The 27,916-nt window shown below is 42.9% G+C and overlaps 1 protein-coding gene across 1 annotated transcript in view; it reads right to left on the reverse strand.

Annotated features, from left to right (window-relative positions):
* Positions 1-27,916, reverse strand: part of LOC127585177 (tubulin polyglutamylase TTLL13-like) — a 38,251-nt gene that overhangs the window by 2,075 nt on the left and 8,260 nt on the right. The window contains exons 9-14 of the mRNA XM_052042391.1: positions 27,053-27,234; positions 24,731-24,919; positions 23,685-23,853; positions 15,699-15,893; positions 6,987-7,371; positions 3,977-4,220 (exon numbers count right to left, since the gene is read on the reverse strand). Of these exons, the coding sequence (XP_051898351.1) occupies positions 3,977-4,220; positions 6,987-7,371; positions 15,699-15,893; positions 23,685-23,853; positions 24,731-24,919; positions 27,053-27,234 (1,364 nt within the window). The remainder of the gene's footprint in view (positions 1-3,976; positions 4,221-6,986; positions 7,372-15,698; positions 15,894-23,684; positions 23,854-24,730; positions 24,920-27,052; positions 27,235-27,916) is intronic.

A 27,916-nucleotide genomic window follows, 5' to 3' on the forward strand; every position in this document is an offset into this window, starting at 1 on the left:
GTGACCAAACAGACCCAAAACTCTCAACAATTGCTTTATGCCCTGGGACTTCAGTGGCCCTCGATGTCTCGAATATGGCAACTCTCCTCACTGGCAATCGATGTAAACCATGGGTTGTGCAGGTTGGAAGGGTTGCCCACTGCCAGAGCCACAAGTGAGCACTTGACTTCAGTGGGGTGTGAGCATCACTGGGGCCTGTGGCTGCAGATCTTGGTGTCAGCTCACTGTTAAAGTTCACAACAGAAGAAGAAACAAGAGCAGAAGACCACTCGGCCAGAACCATGGCTGATCTCCTACCTCTTCTGCATGAAGACATTTCTCCCCAGCTCCCTCCTGAATGGCTGACCCCTTATTTTGAGAGAGTGACCCCGGATTCTAGACATCCCACCCAGAGGAAACATCAGCTCCACATCACTCTGCCATTGCCTGTGAGAATGTTGTACATTTCAATGTAGCCACCTCTCACTTTTCTAAACTCCAGAGAGCGCAGGCCCAGTCTGCTTAAACTCTCCTCGTATGACAAACTTGCCATCCCAGGAACCAATCAGAGAACCTTGGCTGCCCTCTCTTTATCACAAGTACATCCGTCCTTGAGTAGGGAGACCAGACCTGTAAATAATATTCCAGGTGCAATATCACCAGGGCTCTATGTAATTGGAGCAAGGAGCCTCATGTCTCCAGATCAACAGTACAAAACTCTGGTTGCTAATCTAGAAACTCCCCTGAAAAGACCAACATACCATTTGCTTGATGTAGCTGCATGTTAACTTTCAATAGGATATGTGCAATGCCACCCAGATCCCCCAAACACACCGCCTTCCCACAGTCTCTAGCAAAATGCATGACCTCACATTTCTCCCATTATTTCAATCTGCCCATTCACTTAGCCTGTCTACGTCCCCCTGAAGCCTCTCTACATCTTCTTCACTGCCCGCTCAGCTCCCTTGCCCTGTGTCATCAGCAACATGTAGCTTACACTTGATCACCTCCTCTACGTCAGTGACTAGATTGGGAACAGCTAGACACCCAGCACCAATCTCTGCAGCACCCACGGGTGACGGCTTCCCAAACTGAAAATGACCTATTTGTTCCTATTTTCCAACAATGAACCAATTCTCAATCCACACTCCCAGTGCCGTGCACTCTAACTTCAATCTCACAGAAGCCCTTCTGAAAGTTCAAATACGGCACATCAACTGGTCCACCCTCTGATCCTCTGATTACAATTGGTCCACATTCCCTCGATTTCTCTCTCATTCCTCAACACATCTGTGAGATCATTCTAGAATCAAGAGAAGTTTGGAAAATGACAACGTGTGCATCCATCACCTCCACAGCCACCACCTCCAAAACCACAGGATGAGGTCATCAATCCTGGGGATTTATCACCTTTCAGTCCCACTAACTTCCCCAATTCAGTTTTTATGGAAATTCCTCCACTATTGAACATTCAAATCATAAATCTCTGAGGTGTGTAATTTTGGTCTATAAAGCTACCTTTCACTGATAAATAGCACACCGGTCTCTGCACATAGGAATACACTGCATTGAAATATCCATAACATGTTCCATTCAATGTCTTTAATTTACAAAATTTTGCTTTTTCCAGTAAAACATCCTTTCCATAAAATGTGGAATGACTTTGCTAATGGCAATTCCCTGAGCTCCTACTTCACTCTAGACCTATAGTCCTTCACTGCTTCCAAGATGTTTACATCTGATCTTCTGTGCTGACAACACAAGGTATTTGTTTAATTCTCTGCCATTTCCTTTCTTCCTCCAGCATAACCCCCCCCCAGCATAAACCCCCCCCAGCATAAACCCCCCCAGCATAAACCCCCCCCAGCATAACCCCCCCCCAGCATAAACCCCCCCCAGCATAAACCCCCCCCAGCATAAACCCCCCCCAGCATAAACCCCCCCCCCCAGCTCAATCTGTAAGGGATCATCTTTGAATTTAGCCAATCTTTTCCTTTTTACATATCCGTGCACGTTCTTACTATTTGTATTTGTGTTTTGCACGAGCCTACTCTTATGGTCCAGTGTTCATTTTCTTCCCCCCCACCAACCCCCCAATGTGTTGGTTCAAACCTCTGGGATACCGCTTGGCAAATGTTATAAATCCTTTCCTTTGATCTAATACTATTTTTAAACTTCTCCTGAGAGCCATAGATGGACTACTTTTCCCGCTTATTTTTTAACCTGTAAAATATTACTTGTAAACTATGTATTAACTCTTTAAAAGTTAGCTATTGCTTATCCACTGTCAGACCTTTTAATGTAACTTCCAAATCTACCACGGCCGACACGTGCCTCATAGTGAGCTTCATTGAGACTTAAGGCCCTGTTTTCAGATTGATCTAAAACTTTATTTCAATCTTTATATAAAATTCTCTCATTGCTATGAGGGATCAAGACGGCCACCATTATTTCTACATTCACCTGCTTCTGCGTTAACTCTCCATTCACAGTAGATGGCTGGGCACAACACCCATACCAACGATGGTGGGAACATGTACAGCAGTGTGGCTGGCAGCATGGGTAGGGATGTGACTGGGAACAGTGACTGTACGTTATCAGAAGTGTAGGCAGGTCTCACAAGTATCTGTGACCCCAGACTTGGCCCTTGTTGTGAAGTGTTTTGACAGCTGCCTTACCAAAGGCTTTTTGAAAGTTTAGATCTAGCAGGTTTATCTTAGACACTATGCAATCAAATTACAACATTAAAATGGGACCTCCGTTTTCTCAAGTTGTGTTGAATGTCCATCTTTGGTCACATGGTCTTTCTAACAAGTCCCTCAAGCATTTTCTTCAAGCCTGGCTCAAAGGCCAAAAATGGCCCTTTTTGGAGAAAGGAACCAATCTGGCCTTCTGCCTGTCTGGGAAAGCAGTGGTTTCATTGAGCTCTGGAGTTCAAAGAGTTCTCACAGCAAGTGCCCTACCCAGGGAGCTGGCTTCTCCAACAGTTTAAGGCTTCTAATACAATCCAATTTTTTTTTTATTTTAACAGTAGTGCTACAGTTAACAGTGAAGTTTAATTCCATCAGCTTTTGTATCTTTGGCATCTCTTTCCTTAAATGAGGATCCTTCATAACCTGTCCTTGCCCATCCTTCACTGGCCCACCAACCAATGGGCCAAAGCAGATTCTGATGGTCATCTACCTTTTCTCAAATCCCTTTTCTACCATAATTGTTGATGATCTCCTGCTCCATAAAAACCTCCAGCTGATCCATTATTTGTCCATGGTTTTCCCAGGTTTATAACACAAGAACCTGAGAGACAGAAACATGGAAGGCCATTCAGCCCCTCGTCCCTCCTCCACCATTCAATAAGATCATGGCTAATCTTTCACCTAAGCACCATTTTCTACACTAACCCTACATCTCCTGATTCCTTACATATATAAAAAATCTAATCTCTTCCTTTAAGATACTCAGTGCATGAGCCTCGAGTACAGAATTCCAAAGATTCTCCACCCTCTGCGTGAAGATATTTCTTCTCATTTCGGTCCTGAATGGTCTCTATTTCAAGACTATGACCCTGGTTCTAGATCTCCCTACCAGGAAAAGTATCATTCCCGCATCTACCACATCAAGACCCATAATAGAATTTATTTACGGTACTTACCTTTGTTGTTTTGTGCCTTTAGTTAAGAAGTATTTTTGGTTAGGTCCCATTTGCCAATGACCAGCCACTGACTGTTTCAGCTTTAACCTTAGACAATACCTTCCACATCTTTCCATTAACATCTGCATTGGTTTAAATACCATTATGTAGAGTTAATCTTGCTTCACATTTATCACTAATCTGGAATTAATTGAATGTTTGCTTTTCCATGTAGAGACCGATGTCAAGCAAGACTCACCTCTGAACAATAGAAACAAACTTACACCAATATGAAAAAGTTGCAAGGCAGCCCACACCAATCGACCCTTTGCAGCATGTAGCACTGTCACTGAAGCCTTGCAGATTTACCTGCCGATATCGGACTGGATTAAGCTCAGGAGGTTTGCTCGTCTTGTTAAGTGAGCTCGCTGGTTCATGGGGGCTCGGGCCGAGACCACCGTCAGCCCCTGGCTGGAAGGGTTGATTGCATCGATCTTCATGTTCCACATGTTGGTGCTGCTGCCCGTGCCATTCATTCGCACTGCATTCACCACACTGCTGTGGCTGGTCCTGGAGCTCCCTCGGGGGTCTTTTGATTGCAGAAGAGAGTTTTCTGTACAGAAACACATTATAATCAATGGATTCCTCTCTCCCCTCTACCACACCTCATCCCTCCCTCTGCCTCTATTTTGGATTCATGTGGTTCCCAAGAACTGTATGTGCTCCAGTCTAAGGATATTAATATGTGTTACATTACTTTTATTACTGACAAAGATAAGCAGTACTTCATTTCTCCAAAAATCTGCTTTTTCACCTTAATAATACTGATAATATGGGTGAAGGGTGCATTTCAGACCACGGGTATTGCACTGTTCCAAGTTATTAGTACTGAAACACATAGATATTTAAAACACTGGATTATTATCACAGCATTTCTATCAAATATAATTACTGCATTTAACAGGCATTTAGATAGATACTTAACGAAGGATAGAGAGATATGGTCCCAATGTGGGCAAATGGGATTGGTGTAGATGGGCAGAAGGGGCAGCATGGATATGTTGGGCCAAAGGGCCTGATTTTGTGCTGCATGACTCAGACTCTGGAGATTGCTGCATTATACACAGCAATATGTGACTTTGACAGAGCCATTGCATGGATCAAAGGTTGTTGACAATAAAATTGCGACTTGGAGGAAGCCACAAGAACACTCATTTCTGTCTGGCAATGGGCTCAAATAGATCAATACTCATAAAGTATCAGAAGGTGTTGCACCCAAGATACAGACCTTCATAAACATGGTAGAAAAGATGGGGAGGCATCAGTGACGGTCGAGGATGAGAAACTTGCCTGAGCAACGTACTCACTTCCAAAGCTCAGTACCTTTGACAAATACAACTGTTACTACACAGTGAAATTCAGTTAATCCAGCACCCTCAGGACTTTAGTGCCGAACTGGCAGATTTTCTGCACTGCTACATGCTATTCCAATTAATACTCCAACACACTTTTAATTCACCATTTTAAAGAAGTGTGTTGAAGTGGAATAATAAATTTGCCAGTGAACCGAGTAGGTTTAAAGAGAGCACAGAAATCCCACCTGGGGAGCCAGATACCGAACCATTGGGATTTCTGAACAATTGGATAGCAGATTATTGGAGTTTTACTTTATTTCATGTTTTGCGGACATGACCAAGGATAAAATTTTCAATGGTTTCACCCAATCAGAAAGAGACATCGACATGAAAAGCCTTAAAAGAAACCATTTCCCCAGTTCCACACTGAATCGGTACCAATGAATGTCGGAGCAGAGGCCAATATCTGGATCAGTGTTTTAAGAGCAATGTCTTGTAACACTGGTTAATTCTGAGACCAGTGCCATTTCTAGCTTCTCCACTCTGTTTAAAGAGTAATTAATGGACATATCAAGTAACCAGCACTTAGATCACATATCCTCCCCACGTGAACCTCATGTGAAGAAAGTAGCAAGCTATTTGACCATAGATGGCATCACACCTTGGAGTGTGCACACACATTTCAGCACAGGGGTCACTAGAAAAGCATCAGGAATAAGAGCCCTGGTGCTCTGTCACTCCAGCTAAGATCAGTATGGTTTGGGACTGGTTAGTCCTCCCACCTAACTGAGGTGAAGAGTGGGATCAGCCTGCACAACAGTGAGCACTGGAGCTCAGAACGGTGTTGCTGGATAGTGGGAATGGAAGCGGCAAAGGGACAGGTGTTGCATATTCTGGGAAAGTGCTGTAGGAAGGATAATGACTGAAGAAGACAGAACAGCAAACCAGGAAATCACAAAGGGAATGGTCCTTTTGAAATTCTGAAACAGGAGAGTGGCAGAACTTACCAACAATGATCCAATGAACACGACGGTTGGTGGAGTGGAAGCCAAGGATTAGGGGAACTCTACCCTTGCATTGCCCAGGAGGAGAGGGGGTGAGAGCAGAGGAAGTGGATGAGATGCAATCAGGGGCTTTGTTAGTTACGGTGGAGGGGAAAACCACAGTTCAGGACGAAGGAAGACATTTTAGTGACGTGTACAGGAAATCTCATCGTTAGAGCTAAATATGTCAAAGTCAGAGGAACTGAAAGGATGGAATAGAGAGCTTACAGGAGGCAGGGTGGGACAATGAGTAATCAAGATACTTGTGGGAGTCTGTAAACTTGTATTGGACACTAACCAAGGATTTGTTAAGGTCAAGTTCGATTTTTAAATGATTTTTTTTGAGGAGATAACAAGAAGGATCGTCAAGGCAAATGGTTTGATGTAGTCTACACAGATTTTAGTGAGGTGTTTGACAAGGTCCCACGAGGCAGAGTAGTCAAAAATGTAAATGCCCAAGGGATCAAAGGGAAGCTGGCAAATTTGATTTGAAATTGGCTCAGTGATACACAAAGGTAATGGTTGGTAGCAAAAAACAAACAGCTGGAGGAACCCAGCAGGTCGCCCAGCATCTGTGGAGGGAAAGGAATTGTTGACACTTCGAGTCGAGACCCTGCATCAGGACCAGCTAATGGTTGATGGTTGCTTCAGTGACCGAAAGCCTGCTGTCAGTGGCGTTCCTCAGTACTTGGTCCCTCTTTATAATATCTACTTAATGTTGCAGTTGTTGTAAATGAATTGGAACTCACAGCCTGAAAAGTGGTGGAGGCAGAAGCCTCAATCACATTTAAGAAGTACTTGGATGTTTATTTAAGGAGTGAGGACCAGGGTCACAGACCAAGCACCAGAAGGTGAGATCAGACTGGGCAGCTCTTTTCCAACCAGTATGGAGATGATGGGCTGAATGGTTAATGTGGTAAATTTTCCATCAGTCTATGCAACAATCTGATATGATAACGGACAATGACATCACTTTCTCACCAGGAATTAGCTTGGCACTCACTGAACGAGGATAGGCTGAAACTGCATTGAGCTGTAACTCCGAGGACCCGGCGGTCCTTATTGTGATGGCTTCAAGTGATGCTGGTAATTGACTTCCACCCGTCCACGACAGGCCCCTGCGAATGGGGAAGCGATTGTGAAAGCGGTGGACGGGGAGTCCGTTTCCGAGACTCAGGTTCCCCTTCTGATTATTGTTCAGAGGAGCCTGGCCTTGGGGAGATAGCAGTGTCGACCAGTTAACTGTGGTGGGGTTGAGAACTCCCTGCTCTGTTGTGCTATTCCTTCCCATCAAGGGGCAAGAGCCAATGTACGCCAACTCTTCCATCATCTGGTTGGATCGGTGTGTACTCGGATTAATTAAGGACTGAAAAGTTAAAGAAACATGTAGAATTAGCAAAGACAATGAACAAACAAATGTACTCTGCATATAGACTAAATGAAACCAAACCAAAGCTACCTGTAGTCACCCTGGGTGCTACTTACAACCTATTCCCTTCATTCCTCTTATTGTCTTAGCGTCTTTGCCTTCTTAGGAGGTTAAGGTGGTTCAGCTTGTCACCAAACACTAACAAACTTCTACAGATGCACTGTTGAAAGTGTCCTGACTGGTTGCAACACAGTCTGGTACGGCAATTTGAATGCACAGGAACGCAAGAGGCTGCAGAGAGTAGTGGACTCAGCCCAATACATCACGGGCACATCTCTCCTCACCATCAGGAATATTGACAGGGGACGCTGCCTCAAGAAGGCAACACCCATCATCAAAGATCCCCACCATCCGGGCCGTGCCATCTTCTCACAGCTCCCATCAGGCAGGAGGTACAGAAGCCTAAAGTCCCACACCATCAGGTTCAGGAACAGCGACTTCCCTTCAAACATTTGGTTGTTGAACCAACTGACAAAACCCTAATCACCAGAGTTTAGTAACACTATCATCACTTTGCACTAAAATGGACTTTTTTTTGTTCTAATTGTGTTCTTTCTTGTAAGGATTGTGTATAATTTATGTTTAATTTATGTTTTTCTTGTGAATGCTGCTTATCTGAAGCTATGTGCCTGTGGTGCTGCTGCAAGTAAGTTTTTCATTGTACCTGTGCACACATGGACGTGCACATGACAATAAACTTGACTTTGACTTGACTTGTAAGGGTGCTGATTTGACATGGTAACGAGTTTAAGCTCGTAGAGATTGAAGCCACCTGTAGCAACCATATGTTGTTTTACCAACATCAACGACTTCTACACAGGTTAGAAGACTTTAGGACTAAAGAGGCAATTAGAGTCAACCAAACGTGGTTCATTTGTAGGCCAAAGCAGGTAAAGAGGGCAGATTTCCTCCCCATAAAGAACCAAATATGTTAGTCTCAATGTCACCAAATTAGTAAATTACTTGAAATTAAATTACCCAGCCTTGGAAGGTTCCAATCAATGCCTTCAGTCATTAGTCTGAGCTAATGGTTACTAGTACCACTGAGACAAAGAAAAAATGGTAGGGTGAAGGAACCATGTTAACAAGAGAGGTGGAAGGTTTAGTCAAGAGGAAGAAGGAAGCATATTTAAGGTTTAGGAAGCAAAAATCAGGTAGGGCTCTTGAGAGTTATAAGGTAGCCAGGAAGGAGCTTAAGAAAGGACAGGAGAGCTAGAAGGGGACATGAGAAGGCCTTGGCAAGTAGGGTTAAGAAAATCCCCAAGGCGTTCTATACGCATGTGAGGAACAAGAGGATGACTAGGGTGAGGGTAGAACCGCTCAGGGATAAGCGGGGAAAATGTGTCTGGAGGCGAAGGAGATAGGGGAGGTCCTAAATAAATATTTTGCTTCAGTGTTCCCCAGGGAGAAAAGGAGAGGGACTTTTGATGAATGTGAGGTCAACATAGAACAGGTAAATGTGTTGGAGCATGTCGAGGTTAAGGAAGAAGTAGGTGTTAGAGTTACTAAAAAGCATTAGGATAGATAAGTCCCCAGGGTCGGACAGGATATACCCCAGGTTACTATGGGAAGCGAGGGAAGAGATTAACGATGATCTTTGAGTCCTCCCTGGCCACAGGAGTAGTACCAGAGGACTGGAGGATGGCAAACGTTGTTCCATTGTTCAAGAAAGGTAAAGGGGATAATCCCGGTAATTATAGACCAGTGAGTTTTACATCAGTGGTGGGCAAACTATTGGAGAAGATATTGGAGCGATAGGATTTACGAGCATTTGGAGAAGCATAGTCTTATTAGGGATATATAACATAGCTTTGTGAAGGGCCGGTCATGCCTCACGAGCTTAATAGAGCTTTTTTTTTGAGGAAGTGACAAGACAAATTGATGAAGGTAGTGCAGCGGATGTGTTATATGTGGATTTTAGCAAGGCATTTGACAAGGTCCCCATGAAAGGCTCATTCAGAAAGTCATGAGGTATGGGATCCATGGAAAATTGGCTGTGTGGATTTGAAATTGTCTTGCCCACAGAAGGCAGAGGGTGGTTGCAGAAGGGGAGTATTCGACTTGGAGGTTGGTAACTAGTGGTGTTCCGCAGGGATCTGTTCTCAGACCCCTGCTGTTTGTGATTTTTATAAATGACTTGGATGAAGAAGTGGAAGAATGGCTTGGCAAGTTTGCAGATGCCACGAAGGTTGGTGGTGTTGTGGATAGTGCAGAAGGTTGTCACGGGACTTAGACAGGTTGCAGAGCTGGGCGGAGAAGTGGCAAATGGAGTTCAATCTGGAGAACTGTGAAGTGATACACTTTGGAAGAACAAACTTGAAGGCAGAGCACATCGTTAATGGTAGGATTCTTAGCAGTGTGGAGAAACAGAGAGGTCTTGGGGTCCAAATACATAGCTCTCAAAGTTGCCACACAAGTTGATAGGGTGGTTAAGAAGGCATATGGTGTGCTGGCTTTCATTAGTCGGGGGATTGAGTTGGTAATGTTGCAGCTCTACAAGACTCTGGTCAGACCACACTTGGAATATTGTTTTCAGTTCTGGTCACCTCATTATAGGAAGGATGTGGAAGCCTTGGAGAGGGAGCAGAGGAGATTTACCAGGACGCTGCCTAGATTGGAGAGCATGTCTTATGAGAGGTTGAGTGAGTTAGGGCTTTTCTCTTTGGAGCAATGGAGGATGAGAGGAGATAGAGGTGTACAAGATTATGAGAGGCATAGACAGAGTGGACAGCCAGCATCTTTTCCCCAGGGCCGTAAAGGCCAATACTAGAAGTCATCTGTTTAAGGTGCGTGGAGGAAAGTTCAGGGGAGATGCAAGAGGTAGGTTTTGTTTTTATATACACAGAGAGTTGTGGGTGCCTGGAACACACTGCTGGGAGTAGTGGTAGGGGCCAATACGATAGGGTCATTTAAGAGACTATTAGATAGGCACATAGACAAAAGAAAAATAGAGGGTTATGGGAGGTGAAGTAAGGGACAGATTGATTGGGGATAAGATTACTATAGGTCGGCACAACATGGGCCAAAGGGCCCGTACTGTTCTATGTTCTAATATGTAGAATCCAGCTGGGGTAAAGTTCCACAAGTGCTGGCTGCCCCACTCCTCAGATCCTCTCCACAGTGGGCCCTACAACCATATCAATCAACCTAGAAAATAAGTTTTAATCAGGCTGAGCAGAGCAGCTATGCTCAAATCCGCATCAACATGTTCATAGTTGCATACTTTGGACAGTGATGATGGATAGAGAGCTTTAGCTTGGCTTTTTAAACACTGCATGGTAGCACTTGGTAGGACCCATGCTACTGCCTGCCCCCATACCAGATAGCTTCGAATGTTATATATGATTTCTTCTGGTGCGTGGACTTCAGCTTCTCAATGACAGTGAAAAATCATGAAAGCTAATATTTTAAATTTTAATTGTGTGGTGAATTTGCTGCACCGTTTTCTTCCATGTGGGACCCTATGACAGTTTTCTCTCCTCACTGCACAAATACAAAGGGGGAAGTGGTACATTTTGGGAAGCTAAACCAGGGCAAGACTTGCACAGTAAATGACATGACCCTGGAGAGTGTTGTAGAACAGAGAGACCTAGGTGTACAGGTACATAGTTCCCTGAAAATGACGACACAGGTAGACAAGGTAGTGAAGTCGTATGGCATACCTGCCATCATCAGATGGTGCACTGAGTATGAGAGATGGGACGTCATGTTACAGCTGTGTAGGATGTTGCTGAGACCACACCTAGAATACCATGTGCAGTTCTGGTCGCCATACTATAGGAAGGATGCGATTAAGGGATGCAGAAAAGGTCCACAAGCATGTTGCCAGAGCTGGAGGGCTCGAATTATGAGAATTGGCTGAACAGGCTGGGACTCTTTTCCCTGAAGCGAAGGAGGCTGAGGGGTGACCTTATACAGGGGCATAGATATGGTGGATGGTCACAGTCTATTTCCTAGGGTTGGGGAGTTAAAACAAGAGGACATAGGTTAAACGTGGAGGGGAAAGATTTAAAGGGGACTTGAGGGGCAAGTTTTTGCACACAGAGGATGGTGGGTATATGGAACAAGCTGCCAGAGGAAGTGGCAGAGGTGGATACAGTTCATGTATAGAAAAGGTTTAGAGGGATATTGTCCAAGTGCAGGCAAATGGTACTAGCTCAGGGAGACACCTTGGTCAGCATGGATGACTTGGGCTGAAGGACCTGTTTCTATTCTGTACAACTCTATGACTCTTGTCACCTGTTCTAGGGCAAGTTCTCTACAACTTCTCATAGGATCTAAATTTTAAAGAAACGCCACAGGGGTGGGGGTGGGGGTGGGGATTGTTCAGCTCTTCACACTTGTGCCAGCTCTTCAAAACACCCATCCAAAATTTCTCCCTCTTGTTCATTCCCATTTGTCTGTTGAACCTGTTACTGTCAAGTCTCTGTCATTTCCTTGGCAGGAAAGTCTGTGGAGGAGAAACTGCAGGAGAAACTGGTGTGGGAAAAGTGGGTTTCAATGCATGGAAACCGACATTCAAACGTTTTGTATTGGGTTGGGACCAGAATCCTAGCAAATTGACTAACAAGGGTTGTAGGTAAGACTTTAAAATAACTATTTATGTGGAACTAGGGTGGGGGGGGGGGCAGGGAAAGGGTTCTGCTAAGAAAAAATACATAAATTTAAAATGATAGTGTCAGGTACAAAATGGGTAATGATAACCAGAACCTGTCAGAAAACAGTGCACACAAACAGAAGAATATACAGTGCAACCTTGGTATAATGTGATTTGTTGTATTGCAGTTTCAGATACAACAGAAGTATTTTCATGTCCAAGACAGATAGGTTTTATTTTATTGCAATGTAGAGGGCAAGGTCCATAATTAGCTAAATGGGGGTGCATTGCATTGTTGGGTTCTCCAGCTTTTGTCAAGTATTTCTTGAGCTCCTCTATTGAATGGTGGCCCTGTTCATAGAAGCAGTTTACAACTTCCAACAAAACCGTTTTAAGAAAAATGTATCGAGGAAACTCAGTCATCAGATCCATCTATCAATGACTATTTTGGAAGAGGCATAAAATGCAAGTGACTTACAGAATTGTCTTAGTTAGAATCAATTAAGAAAGACACTTGCATTTCATCATTGTGTACCAAGTTGCAAATTGCATTATTTAAAAAAAGTGTCAGAATTAGGTAAATACTAGTTTCTTGTATAACGCGGGTTATAGAATTATTAAAGTTGTTCCCTGACATTCATGTTATGTCAAGGTTGCAATGTACCTCCATTTAGAATCAGAGCAGGGTAGATATGAAAAAAAAAATAAAGACTCTTTATCTGAATGCATCAGCCATAACAAGACAGGTGAATTAATGGCACAGACAGAAATATCTAAGAGCCATTATAGAGACATGGTTGCAAAGTCCAAGATTGGGAAGTAAACATTCCAGAGTACTTAGTGGAGATAAACAAAATGGAAAAGGAGCAGAGTAGTCTGATGTTGGAGCATCAGATAAAGGCAGTAAAGGAGGAGGATCTCAGCCGTAAGATGAAGGAATAGAATCAGTTTGGGTGGAGCTAAGCAACAGCAAAGGGCAGGAAACATTGGTGGGGGTTGTATAGACACCCCAAAACAATAGTGCTGATGCAGGAAATTACAGATGCATGTAACAAATACACCCATCACTTGGAGCTTTAGTCTACACGTGGACTGGACAAACCAAATGAGAAATAGTAGTGTGGAGGATAAATTTACAGCATGCATAAGAGATGGTTTACTAGTCCAGTATGCAGAGAAACCAGCAAGGGAATTGACCATTTTACGTCTGCTTTTGTGTAATGAGATAGAGTTTATTGATGATCTGGTAGTTAAGGAGCGTTTAGGAAACTGTGATGATAATATGACTGAAATGTATATAAAAGTCGAAAACGATTTAGTGATTACAAATTGTCAACTGCTGGAGGCCGAGCATTAATTCCTGAGGCATCTGACTAACCATGGCTTCCCAAGCCAAACTTGCCTTGTTGCTGGAATAAACAGGCCAGTTTTGGCTTGGGAAGCCATGATTCGTCAGGTGCCTTAGGAATTAATGCTGGGCTCCAGCAGTTGGCAATTTGTAATCAATGATTTGGATGAAGGGATCATGTCCAAGATACAAAGCTAAGTGGCAGTGTAGGTATGAGGAGGATTTAGGGGCATATTGACAGGCAAAATGAACAAGCAAGGACATGACATGTAAAATATAAAACTTAGGAAAACATGAGGATCACTTTGGTGGAAAAAATAGAAAGGCAAAGTTTTTTTTTTAAATTGAGAGAGATTGAGAGATGGTATTCAGAAGGACACAAGTATTCCCACACAGAATTCATTGAAAGTCACCTTGCCGGTGCAGCATGCATTTAAAAAAGCAAGTAGTATGTTAGTGTCTTATGCCACAATGATTTGACCACAAGAGTAGAGACAGCTTGTTCAATTATAGAAAACTGCTTAAACTGCACCGTATTCCAGGTATGACAGAGTAGCTCCCTACCTAAAGAACAATACACTTGTGATAGGAGTGCAGTGAAGGTTTACTACGTTGGTTCCTATGATGAGGGAGTTGTTGTATGAGGAGATTAAACAGACTGGACCTAAACTCTCGTGCATTGAATCTGGGATAATCTGATTGGAATGTACTAAGTTCTTCCTGAGCTTAACAGTAGATGTGGAGTTAACGTTTCCCTCAGCTGGGACACCTAGAACCAGGGGTCAGTCTCAAAATAAAGGCCAACCCTTCAGGGAAGAGTTATAATACCCAGAGGGTAGTGAATCTTTGAAACTGTCCAATGAAGGGGTCTGTGGAGACTCAGTCACTGCAATGTATTCAAGACAGTGATTTTTTTTGATATTAAAGGAAACAGAAGATATGGGGTCAGTACAGGGAAAAAGTAAGAACCTTTATCTTAATTAGTTGTAAAGGAGGTGCAAGAGGCAGAATAATTTATCCCTGCTATTTCTTCACAGCACGGTTAAAAACAAAAACTGGGGAGTAAAACATATTTTGGCATGGTTCTAGATTTTATGAACAAAGCTGAGGATTTATACATCTTCATCAGATCATGCAGAGATTCCCACTTCCATTTCCAGAAAATGCTGGATATAAAAGAAAGAAAAGGTTTAAGAGAAACTAATGCCTAACCAGATCATGGAAATTGCAGGTTTTGGTCAGTAATACCCAACTTCCTTCCCTTTTCGTACAAAAGATTAATCCTGATGGACAGTGCACCAATGTCATGTGGTTCAGTTTTACAGATGAGCAAGACTTGAGCAACACAAGCCCCTATTTACCTTTTTTTATAGTGGGAGGATAGTCTAGGCGTTTTACAACTGGTCTTGGTACCTCTCACCAAGGACGTTTTATAAAATATAAATTATTTTGAATTTTTGAAGTCTATTAGCTTTCTTTCATTGGGTCTTGCTTTGAAGACAAAAGTTCTGGGTTCTAGACCCAGTCCACAGTCTTGATCTCATTGTCCAGATTAATATTTTAATGCTGTACTGTAGTGGTTTGGGATTCAATACCAAACTACGAGCCACGTCTGCTCTCTCCTGCGAGCGCAGGCAATCCCAATTAGAGCTGTAGCATTCTGCTGGTGTCCTGGCCAATGTTTATCCTTTAACCAATTATGAGAGAACTGTTCACTTAGCTGATTACTGCTTCTGCAATTTTGCTGTGTGCAAATTGACAGCTACATTTCCTACATTACAATATCAGTATGTTTCTAAATAAGTGTTTGAAGAGTTTTGCACTATGAAAGAAAACATTCACATTTGTTTGCTTTTCCTCTATCAAATGGTAAAGCCAGAATCAATTTCAGCTGTGAAAGGCTCAGGGCATGGTGCTCATTTTAGCTGAACTTGGAGCCTCGACTACTACAGTTTAGTGGGAATGCTGGCCAAACATCTTCAAAAGGGAGTAGGATTGAGCAAGACATGAACCTGGTGGTGCTCCCAATCTTGCTAGTATCTTTGTGAACAGGTTTGCATTCACACCATTAAGTTTGTCACATGGAGTGGGATGCAGGCAGTTAGCATTACCTGTGGCTACGACATACATCAAACAAGTTGATTTCAATTTTGGCACCACTAGTGGGCACCGTCACATAAAAAGCAATGCAGGGACACGCACACCCTCGATCCCAAAAATTATGGGACGACACACCCTGATATCTGGTAGGAACAAGGTCAGCAAGGCATTACCACAAGTTGAAAGATTATCCGCTAACTCTCACACAGCGCAACTCACTTTATTCTGGTTAGTACCATGCGGAGGAGCAGTTTGAACACTGCCGCTAACACCCGGAGTGTTTTGCAACACACGATAAACCTGCTCGATAACACCCAGAGCTCGGAGAAGGTTCTCCCGCTGCAGCAGCCCACTGAGTCGCTGCAACTCCTCCTCGTCAATAATGTCCAGTGGTTTCATGATGTCTATGGCCTCCTGTAAAAACGTGCAACAACAAAAGAGAACAATGTGGTTACCAAAGAGTGCAACAAACCACCAGGTTCTGGGATTCATTTAGAGAAAAGGCATCAATAGCTCGCATGCTTCGAACAGCTCATGAATAGATCACAATACAAGAAATAAGAGCATGAGCAAAGCCATTCAGCCCCTTGTGCCTGCTCTGCCATTCAACAAAATCATGGCCAACCTTCTATCTCAAATACCATTTTCTTGTCTTATCCTCATATTCATTTCCTCCAATATCCATAATCTATAGATCTGAAATGCAATCAGTGACCAAGCCTCCACAGCCCTCCAGGATAGAGGATTCTAAACATTCATCACCCTGTTCATGAAGAAATTACTGCACCCCAATCCTAAATGACCTACCCCTATTTTGAGACTGTGACTCTTCCACCAAGGGAAACACTCTGCCCGCATTGACCCTCCAAGAACTCTGTATGTTTCTACAAGGTCACCTCCCATTCTTCGAATCTCTGGAGAACCGAAACCTAGTCAACTCAGTCTCTCTTCAAATGAATGGTGTCCTGATGCTACTTTCAATCACTGACCTTGCATCTCTTGAATCCGACTTCCTAGAGGACCAGTGCAGAATTAGTTTCCCTCTCCGCATGGGGGTGGGGGGGGGGGGGGACTCCAACCCTGATCCTCATTTAAAAGGAAGGGATTCAGAATTTCCTGTTGAGCAACAGATGAGGACTGAGTTTAGGAGCATCTTCCAACCCATTGTCAGTGTTCAGGTGTCATGAATGAGCTCAAGGAGTGCAGGGGCTTCCAACACTTGTATCTTTGTGTAAGCAAACATCAGCTGAAGAGAGAGTTGAGAAGCTGCCAAGAGAAGTGACGGATTTCAACTTCAACAATAACTTTACTGTGGCAGACAACCCAAGATATATTGAGTAGAAGTTTTGACCAAAGCCTGGCCACACAGATAGGTTTTGAGACATGTTTTGAGGAAGTAGCGAGGCACAGCTACGTGGGCTAAGGTTCCTGCTGATAGTGGGAGAAATTCACAGGAAGGAAATATTGTAGAATCAAAGGGCACTGTGCTCAAAATGGTGAAGGAAGTAGACTTGGGAAAAGCCACAAAGGAATTTCCAAATGAGGCAGGAATTTTGTTTCAATTGTTTTAAGTGCTAGAGACCCCAGTAAGGTTGGGGGCAATGGTTAAGTGAAATTTAATGTGAACAGAATGTGGGAATGAGAGGCTGAGGTTTGACAAGTGACAAAACTAAACAGGACAAGACAAGTGAACACAATCACCTCCTGACTACTTTGAGCAACTGTAGAAAGTTAAACCTACAGCATGCTTAACACACTAAAAATAAACTCTGTAGAATAGAATTATACAGATCATGTGAAAATAAACCTCAGTGTGAACTTGTGAAGCTGAAAGGCTGGTTGCTATGTGATTATAAGTTATAATGAGTGTCAAATACAATTTATGCAGGTGGAGATTACTTACAGTGCCTAATCTTCCTCGTTCCCCTGAAGGTGCCAAGTTATGGCAGCTCTTTTATACATGTTTCAAGTGTCCATTCTCCAGGTGAGCTGAGAATGACAATATTCCACTAGGGCCCTATCCTGATCAGGAACCGACTTCTTCCCCTTCCCAGCTCAGGAATACCAAACCTATCTGTACCTCTGTTACTGTCATGCAAACTGCAATCAATTCAGACATGAAGTATGACTGGGAACTCCACTGTTTATGCTGCTCAGTGTGTCCCTGGCCTTGTTTATACTGTCTTATAATGAGTTAACCTTCCCTGTTGACTGACCAGTATTTCTGTAAGAAACTCATTCACACGTCTTTAGCCGACTAAAAATGCAAATTACTACAGAAACTAAAAGTATCCAAATCAGCACAGGATTTGTCAACCTGTTGGCCTCTCATTTTTTATTTCCACATTCACCATAAGTTTAAATTACTCCTGTTCTGAAAATACCAAGTCAGCAACACAGGTAAATTCAAAATAAGAGATCTTTCAGTCTGAGGAAGATGTTCCTCCGAGACCTTGTATCTCCATTTCTCGCAATTACCCTTTTCCTGAGGTGCCTCAGTATTTCAGCACATTACTAATGTTTCAATAACAAATTAATAGTAAAATATAAACTCATTGCACCCTTGCTGATTAAAGAGCAGCATCTAAAATTGCCATGAGTCATACAAAGCATCAGACTAGCATTAACATCAAAATCAAACCACAGTGCGAGCATGGAATATTGTTAATATGGTCGCGGAAGAGGAATACCATGGCATAATTCTATACATCTTCTTCTGAATCATTTACTGATTCCTGCTGAGAATTGTTCAGAATGTTCTTGTTTTAATCCTAATGTACAGCTCTTTTTATGGGAAACAGAATGTGGTACCAATGGAGGTAGTCTCCTAGTTGATATTAAACAAAAGTGCTGAAATGAAATTCAACCAGGATATCCTAACATAAGTATCGTATCAGCAGCTTGTTTCTAAGTGTTTGCTGACATTTTTGGTCAATGTGAAGGACAATTTAAAAGAGAATTAACACTCATTGTATTCTTGAATGAACATCTTTATTATGAAGGGCTAGGAGCACATGCATTTAAATTAACCAGGCTTGAGAGAGATCCTGAAAAGTCAGTCGACAGAGGTGAATGGGATGAGCACGCATTGGCAAACGTTGCTCTGTGACCTACAACAGAATTAAAAAGGTATCATTTAACATCTTTCCACTGACTAAATCTATTCCTGATGTTCCTTTTATGGAGTTTTCCAGTAAGTATTTTACCCAAAATGAGGGAGGTTAATGGATAAGAGCAATCCCATTTGGAGCACACATGGCAGCCACAAACACCCCAAATGTCAAGAGCACATTTAGATTTTTAACTAGATTTTATCCTTTATGCTTCTGGCACCAGCGGTTAAATTCTCCCCACACTAGCCATGCAGTACCACCTAATTCAGGACCAAATTAGAACTTTTGACAATGTTCAAGCTCATTTGCTGTAGGATCCTTTCTTCCTACCAGTCTTTGCTGGTTCTGAAAACTAGTAAAACTAAATACGTCAAACACATGGTACTGCAAGTTATTACTGGTGTAATTAAGAGACTACATATTGATCAAGGTCATCACAATCATCTTGGCTTAATTCTAGTACAACCCCATGGCTGGCTTGATCCTTACTTGTATAATTGCTCCATAATCAGAACAATAAGATCTGCTAGTATCCACAGCTTGAGATCATGCAAATAAATGCAAATGTGGATTTAAAAAGTTTGTGTGGTTTGTAAGGCTTCATTGTTTATTCCTACTGAAGCAAAACTTAGATTTATCTGTCCTGGAAGTAAATGTACAGTACTTTATCATCCAACCAATTTGTTCTAAGTGAGGTGGTTTCATTCTTGGCAGCAATTGGGCCATTGTAGCTGACCGAGTAAGGAAGAAAAATAAGCAGGATTCCTGAGCCTGATCAGTGCTAACAATTCCTGCTGGAAAGTGCAGAGCAACAATTTTAGTGTGACTGTCTCCCAAGTCAGCAATCCTTCCATCAACGTGGCTGGTGAGGGACAGGTATTACTCACTACACATAACTCATGCACCCCTCTCCTCACCAACTATCATTCTCAAGTCACATAGACAAAATAAAAGTTCCATGGGACCAACTAAATGGTTATGAAACATATTACCACATCAAGACTACAGAGGCCAAGATTCAGATGCCAGACAGAATTGTATTTGGAATCAGAACAGTAACAAATACCATCTCATAGAAGACTTGCCTTTAACTACTCCAAGACATTTCAAAGTATTTTGCAGCTGAAGTATTTTTGAGATGCGGTCACTGCTGTAATGCGGCAAGTGCTGCAGCCAATTTTCACACAGCAAGGTCTCACAGGCAGCAATAAGGTAATCCCCAAGTTTAGTGATGGGAATTGGAGGTGATTGTTGCCCAGGACACCAGGAGGTATCTCATGATCTTCTCTGATATAGCTGAATGCAATCAGAGAGGGTAAATGGAGCCTTGACTAATTCAACATCAGAAAGGTGGCACAGTGTAGAACCCCTTCAGTGCTGGACTGGAGACCCAGCTTGGATAATGGACTCAAGTCCCTGGATTGGAACTGCAGCACAAAAGGATGCTCTACAGCAAGTCATGCTGACAACTACTGTGATTCACAACACAAGATAGCAATGGGAGAGCCAAGTCAACACACTGGAGCCAGAGATGCCAGGGGCCAGCACTTAAAGATCAGTTCATCCCCTCCTCTCAAAAGTTACACACAACTTCTCCTCATTAACAGGTTCCACTACCACCTCCCACCACTCCTGTAACCCTCCATTAAATAACACTGGGAACCATTCAACCAACTTACAATATCAATGAATCAATGACACATTGACAATGCAAACTCAAACACGTGATAAATGTGCTGAACTTAATTCTCAACACAACAGACTGCCTCCCATTTATCCAAGTGCCAATACAAGTTATGAAAAGATTCCTTAACACGCCTCCTACTAGAACTAATCTTCTACTGGGCTCAGTGATGCTGATGAAGAGCGGCTATTGACCAGGGAACTTGTGGATAGTGACCAAGGTGCTTCAACTGAGGTCCTAGCAGCAGATTGCTACACTGTGCCTGCTGCTGGGACAGTAAGGGCTAGCTGTCTTGCCAGTACGATGGTGAGGTGAGGGCATAGCAAAAGATTGTGTCTGCTGGCAGCCTAAGAGAAGTCAACACATTCCGTGTCCATTCACTCCTTGGAAAAGGGGTGGGACTGATGTGCAACACTTCACGAGAGAGCAGACCATAGGCAGTAAATGACTCCTCAAGAGGCTGTCTCTATTTCCAACGTCCAAGGTGGACACCTCCTCCACCACCACAACCCCTCAATTTTCTCCCCTCGTGAAGCCTGCAACTTGCATGATTGAGTTTCCAGCTAGTGACGTCTGTGGAGGCTGCACCATTCCTGGAAGTGGAAGATCGCAAGGTGTTGACGCTACTGGAAATGATACCTCCTTACGTACAGACATCGTGGTGCAACATCTTAGGCAGGCCTTCCAATACCTGGAGTAAAAGCTTCGAGGGGAAAGCAGTTTCTTTCCATGGTTGGGCTCAAGTTGCTCACTTATGGGCACCTTGTCTTCACCGTCTCTGCCACCAATACATGCCCCCACCTTCCTTCTGCTGGGTCTTGCATCACAGACAGACCTCTGTGGCTGGTTATTCAACCAAAGACAGAGTTACTGCTGAGAGTAATGAAGCATGCGATAGTGTAGCCTCTTCCTCCTCCAGATTTTGTACAGGATCTAGTTGCCAAGTAGGATTTAGGGGAACAAGGGACATGAGGTTGACATCAGCAAGTGACAGTATTGACAATTCAGCTTGAAGTTGTAAAGGATATTATAGTTTTAAGTGGTTACAAGCAATCTGCAGATACCCCACTAGTCTTCAATAATCCTCATATCTTTGTTTAGGTCATTCAACTTCTAGGGCTGTGTGTTCCACTTGGGTCTGTTTCTACAGGGGGTGCTTGTTTAATTTTGGACTTTTCTCAAGGCTAATGTGCTACTTTTATCTGCAAAAAAAAGGTGAAGGTTAGAGACTGGCTGTTGGAAAATGGAAATATGCAAGACGTGCATCTAGTGGACGTGATGAGAAATGGAGCGAGGAGGAAGAAGGGCAAATACAAAGCCGTATGCAAGGATGGTATAATTCTGAATCCATAACATGAAGAGGGCTCAATAGCATGGTGCATGAAGAGACTAATAAATGTGTCCTCCAGGCTTTGGGAATTGATCCCTGGCCATCTAAAAACAAGGAACTCTTTACAAAGACAGAGAGGCAGCAGTGGGGAACATTAAATCTTTGTTTTGCCAGTAAGGATGAGGTGAAATGATTTGCAAATCGATACCTTTCAGGGGAAAGGCATACTTTTCCACATTATTTAGCTATTTCAGGGTGAAATGTTAATAGATATTGACAGTAAGATCAAAAGGTCAAACTATGGTCTGAATCTGAAAGGGATGCAAATGTTGACTGCAGACAACTTCTCTTTAGTTTCATGGAAGAGAGGAGTCAGGGCCAGGCTTGACAGGGACATAATTAAAGATCTCAATCCAGATAAACATTGCTGGTGTACTGGAAAAGGCTCCATGCCTATAATTTTACCTCAGCATTCATAAATACTATCTCAATACTAATGTGTACTAATTGCTTTTAACTATATTGGTGGTTAGGTTGAATCATTAATGCCAAGTTATCTTTTGACATGAATAAAAAGAAAAATCATTGGAAATACTCAGGTCAGGCAGCATCTGTGGGGACAGAAACATAGTTAACATCTCAAGTCATGACATTCCATCAGAACTAGTTCATCAACCCAAAACATTAACTCATCTGCACAGGTGCTTCCTGACCTGCAGACTATTACCAACATCTTCTGGTTTCCTCACATTTACAGCATTTGCAGTTATTTTTAAATTTTTCAACATATTTTGACCCCTACTTTTTATGAGCAAACCTTTGCAAATGTGTGGAACATGCAACAGTCTTGGGAGGAGTGGTTGTGTGACTGCTCAGATACAAGAAGAGAATACCTTTCCTGTGTGGAGGATCTATTGCCAGGCATTATTGAGAGGTGCAGTGGCTGATGAAGGCAAGCATCCCCCATATTTTCTTCACCACCCAATCTACCTTTCAGGGAACTATGGACTTGGACCCCAGGTCCCTCTATTCATCAACACCCACTACAGCCCTATCATTTACCTTACTTGACCTTCCAAAATACATCACTTTTCACTTGTCAGGATCAAATTCCATTTGCTATAGCTCCACTCAGATTTTCCAGCTGATCGATATTGTGCTGTTACCCAAGACCTTACCACAAATGTTTGTGTCATCTGCAAACTCACTAATCATACCTCCTACATTCACATCCAAGTTGTTAATGTATACCACAAACATAGTGCCCTAGCACTGATTCTTGTGATACACCACTGGTCACATCCTCTGCCTCCTATCACCAAGCCAATTTTGGATCCAATTTGCCAACTTGCCATGGATCATATGGGCTCTAGCCTTTTGGATTAGCCTACCATTTGGAGCCTCAAAGACATTACTAAAGTCCATGTAGACAACATCTACAGCACTGCCATCATCAATATACTTAGTTACCTCTTCAAAAACATTAAATCAAATTAGTGAGACAGGATTTCCTGTGACCAAAGCCAAGCTGACAATACCTGATCAATCCCTACTTTTCCAAGTGTGAATCAATCTTGTCATTTAGAATTTTTTCCAATAGTTTTCCTACTACTGACATACTCACTGGCTTATCCCTGCTGCTCTACTTAAACTAAAGGAACTACACTTGCCAACCTCCAACCATCCAGTACCTCATCTGTAGCTAGCCAAAACACAAAAATCTCCATCAGGGCCCAGTAGGTCAGGGTTCCAGCTGTCAGCTCATTAAGGGGAGGGGAATAGGAATTTGGATGGGGAGAAATCCCTAACTATTTCTGCTTTATCACAGTCTCAATCATTTCCCGTTGCAAGGGTTATTTCATGGTACATTTTGGTTTCCAAACTCTATTAATTTCAACGTTCCTTAGATAGCAAATTTAACAAAGTGCTCATCCATAAAGAATTCTCCACCCTCTTCCAGATGACTGCATCTGGAGATTAGCCCTAGACTTAAATTACGATCAGTTCAGTTTATCTGATGGATGCACAGCAACTAAGCAAACAAAATAAAAGTTAGCTGTAATAACTGGGAATGGTACCTCTTTCTTTAGGGATAAGCAATGATTGTATTTCCTGAAGCCTCGGTCCAGCGCAGGAGCCTCACCCCCTGACTCGCCGTGCAGGTGGGTATCCTTTGGTTCCTTCACTTTTTTTCCCTTTGCCAACTCCTTTAGTTCGTTCTTCTGCCGAATCTCTTCCAGTTGCTGTCTGATCACAAAAAAAAACAATAACTAATCAATCAATTTACATCAGACATTCCCAGTCCCACGTAAAATAAAAACCGCTGACCCCAGCCAGACTGGGCAAAGACTCAAAACTGACATTCATGGATTACGAACAGGTGGAAAAGTACGACAAAGACTCCCGCTTCTGATCCCACATACAGCAATATGGACCTCCATGGACATGGTGCAAGGACAGGTTTGGGCTCAGGAGTCTTGCTTCACAGCTGAACAGACTGCTCTTTAAGCCTGTGGATGAAAGAGTGACACTGTGGACAAAAGGAACTGATGTCATTGGAGCTGGACTCCACAGGGAGAGGAGTGTAAAAGGAGGTAACCAAACAAGCAGCAAGGTCACACTAAGCAGTACTGATGAAAGTTCATCAACCTGAGATGTTACCTCTGGTTCTCTCACTATGGATGCTGCCCTGAACCACTGAATATTTCTAGCATCTTTGGTTTTTATTTCAGAGTTCCAGTATCTGCAGATATTTATATTTGTCACATCAAGTATTTTGCCCTATAAGTGGTATTAGTACCAAATTTCACAGGCAAATGTATAATTTTGTGAACATTGTAATAAGGGAAATGACCCATTTCTAGATGTTGTGAAGCTGGATAAATACATTATGTACTTGAATGGGTAGCAGTGAAGACCTCTATATCGAAGGTCCATGGCCAATGCCCAGAGGTTATAGTTTTACGTTGTACTTCAGCAATAACTAAATACAAATGAAACATACTCTTGTCTCCAAACAAGGAATTAAACCCCACCATACTTCCAGCTATTATCAACAATTAACAAATGTGCCTGCTTGCTCACAGATGGTTTTCCAGCCAGGTGCCCTGGGGTCAGTTCCTACCTGGCACATTCTTCCCGAGCTCGAGAAGCGATTGTTTCTTGAAAAAGTGATCCACTTTGTTTAAAAAAATTATCATATTTCTTGGAGTCAGACAGTGGGTAAATCAAATGGAAACCTCCCAGGTGTTCCTTCTCATACTTTTCCACCTGCTGGAGCCAGGCTGACTGATAGTTTTCATACTGCTCCCGTCTGTGGAGGTAATAGATGTTAAAACAGGAGATGGGAAAAAGACAGCTTTCTGATTCACTCTGGCAAGAGTTTTGAGATATTTTTGTAGTCATGGAGTCTAACAGCACAGATTTCCGCCCACCACGTTCAAGCCAACCTTTTTGCTGGTTTACATTAGTCCCATTTGCCGGCATTAAGACCTTCTCCCCCCACAGCCCAAGTTAAAGGGCTTTCTTAAATGCAACAGATAGTTGCAGTATTTTTAAAGCAAGTGTATCATTCATCACATGGACAGGCCACAGGATAAGCTACTGAACAATGTGGCAACAGCATGGATGAAGGCACAATTGGTTTCAATTCCTCTGGGATGGGAGGAAGGCAAAATTGTTCAGGGTTCCTGCTCTTGATTAACCAGCTTTGTTTGTATATTGACCACAAATCATTGAACAGCCTGCCATCACCCACAAGAAATTCAGTCAACATTGAAAGACAATTATTGATGTTTGGAGGCCATACTTGCATGGTAAACCAGAGGGGACAGTTGCTCACAGCTGCTGCTCTTGCAGCTCCTTTGGGGGAGGAGGCAAGAAAATGTAAAGAGTCTCTGGGTAAGATTAAACCCATGAAAAGAACAAAAGACCCATATAGATGGAATACTGTTTCATCCGATCAACTGATCCATGAGTATCTGGTCAGGAACGCTGTTGCAAGATTTTCACACTTGTATTATTATTTATATGGAAAATAAAATGTAGCAAAAACAGTTTTAACCCACGATCAGCACCTCATCCAGTGGTCAAGCACAATACACCAATCAGAAGGAGCTTGTGTTAGCTGCCGCCCGAGCTCTCTATAATTTCTATTATACGCCAACACCTTGCCCTTCCTCAGTCCCAACTGTCTCTCCCTATCAGCCCCCTCCCAACTTCTCCAACTATGTGGGGACACCCATATTCTTTCGCCTTGTTGGTTTCAAGACATTGCAAACACAGTTGGAATCTTTCCCCAAGGCTAAAAGGACACTTTACCTCCAGGGTGAGAGTCTGTTTTCGACTGAAGATACTAGGCTGCTAAAGACCAGGAAGAATAAACCACAGATCAAATTCCACCATGGGCAATTTGAGAATTTGAGTTCAGTTTAAACATCCTGGCAATAGAAAGCCAGGATCAACATGAATTACTGTGGAGTTGTTGGAATGTTGTAAAAACAACCAGTTTGCTTAGGGAAGGAAATACATCATCCTTATCATTTCTGAATCTACATGCAGATTCACTCCCACATCAATGCAGTTGGCTATCATCTAGCCTCCAAGGTGGTCTAGCAGCCCACTCAGTGAATCACACTGCTGGCAATTCAAGCTGACCAACCACCACCTTCGCAAGAGCAAATAGGAATGGGTGATAAATGCATCACTCCATGTACAAATTGGCTCGCAAACATTGTACACTACAAAATTAATTACAATTCAAAAATACCTCTTTGGTTGGAAGGCATTTTGGACACAAGATTGCAAAAGATCCTCAACCAAAAACAGTTTTATTTCAGATTTCTGGTGTGGGGTTTCATGCCAGCCTTGCCAAATTCAGTCAACAAGTAAGGAGCAATGCTCGGGGAACTTCAAAGCTTACAGCCGAGGCATCTATCACTGGTGGAATGTAATAGAAACGGGCCCATCACATCCACCTCTTTGCCTAGCTACACCAATCCCATTTGCCTACATTAGGACTGTATCCTTCTATACCTTGCCTATTTAAGTAATCTGTCTAAATATCTCTTAAACGTAGCGATTGTATCAGATTCCAGCACCTCCTCTGGCAGCGTGTTCCTCTGCACCTCTTTCCACAGCAATTACATCCTTCCTATAACGTGGTGAGCACAATACTCCAAGTGCGGCCTAAACAGTGTTTTGTGAAGTTGCAACATAACATTCCAACTCTTATATTCTATGTCCAACCTATGAAGACAAGCATGCCATATACCTTCACTCTATCCACCTGTGTTGCCTCTTTCAGGGAACTATGAACTTGGACCCCTTGGTCTCTCAACAATTGACTTTACCTCTAGGTCTTGAAAGAAGCTTTAGCTCTAGGTCAAGAGGTTGTGCAGGAGGTCAGACTTTTATATAATGTACCATTGGACTCCAATTTCTCTACCTTAATTCGCGGGTTGAATGACGCTGCCACAGGCGTTCCTGCACCCTGCGCCTCTCCTCCTCAGTCACTTTCTGCTTGTCACTTGCTCCAAGGTTTATCAGACAAATTGTATCATACAGAAGATTGTCCTTCACCTCTCTGTCTAGCCTGGAATCAGTGGTAAAACTGGGGGAATGGTTCACCTGGGAAGCAAAATATGGGTATGGCATTGATACATAATTAACAGACATCATTATGAATACATTAGACACTTTCCACACCAGACCTTCTGAAATGTGATCCTATTGAAATGTGTCCCCTTTTCCTTAACCATGGCTCCCCCTCTACCATAGTCAACAGGGCTCCCAATCACCTCTATTTGCAATACTTCTGCTCTCACTACCTCTCACATACCCAGAGCAAGGAAAGGATTCGCCTTGTTCTCACCATCCACACCATTAGCCTCCAAATTCAACATAATTTCTGCCATCTTCAATATGGTGCCACCACCAGACACATCTTCCTCTCCCTCCACTCCAAAAGGGCCATTTCTTCACGACTCCCTGGTTCATTCCTCCATCTCCACCACACACATTCACCTTCTCATGGCACTTTTCCATGCAACCTCAGGGGATGTAACACTGCCCTTTCATCTCTTCCCTTCCCACCATCCAGGGATCCAAACACTCAGGTAATTCACAAGCCTGATTGAATTCTTTGAGGATGTGACATAGCATATTGAAGAAGGTAGAACAGTAGATGTGGTGTACATGGATTTTAGTAAGGCGTTTGATAAGGTTCTTCATGGAAGGCTCATTCAGAAAATTAGAAGGCATGGGATCCAGGGAAACTTGGCTGTGTGGATTCAGAATTGGCTCACCCATA

The sequence above is a fragment of the Pristis pectinata genome, chromosome 32, assembly GCF_009764475.1.
Source record: "Pristis pectinata isolate sPriPec2 chromosome 32, sPriPec2.1.pri, whole genome shotgun sequence".
NCBI classification, from domain to species: Eukaryota; Metazoa; Chordata; class Chondrichthyes; order Rhinopristiformes; family Pristidae; genus Pristis; species Pristis pectinata.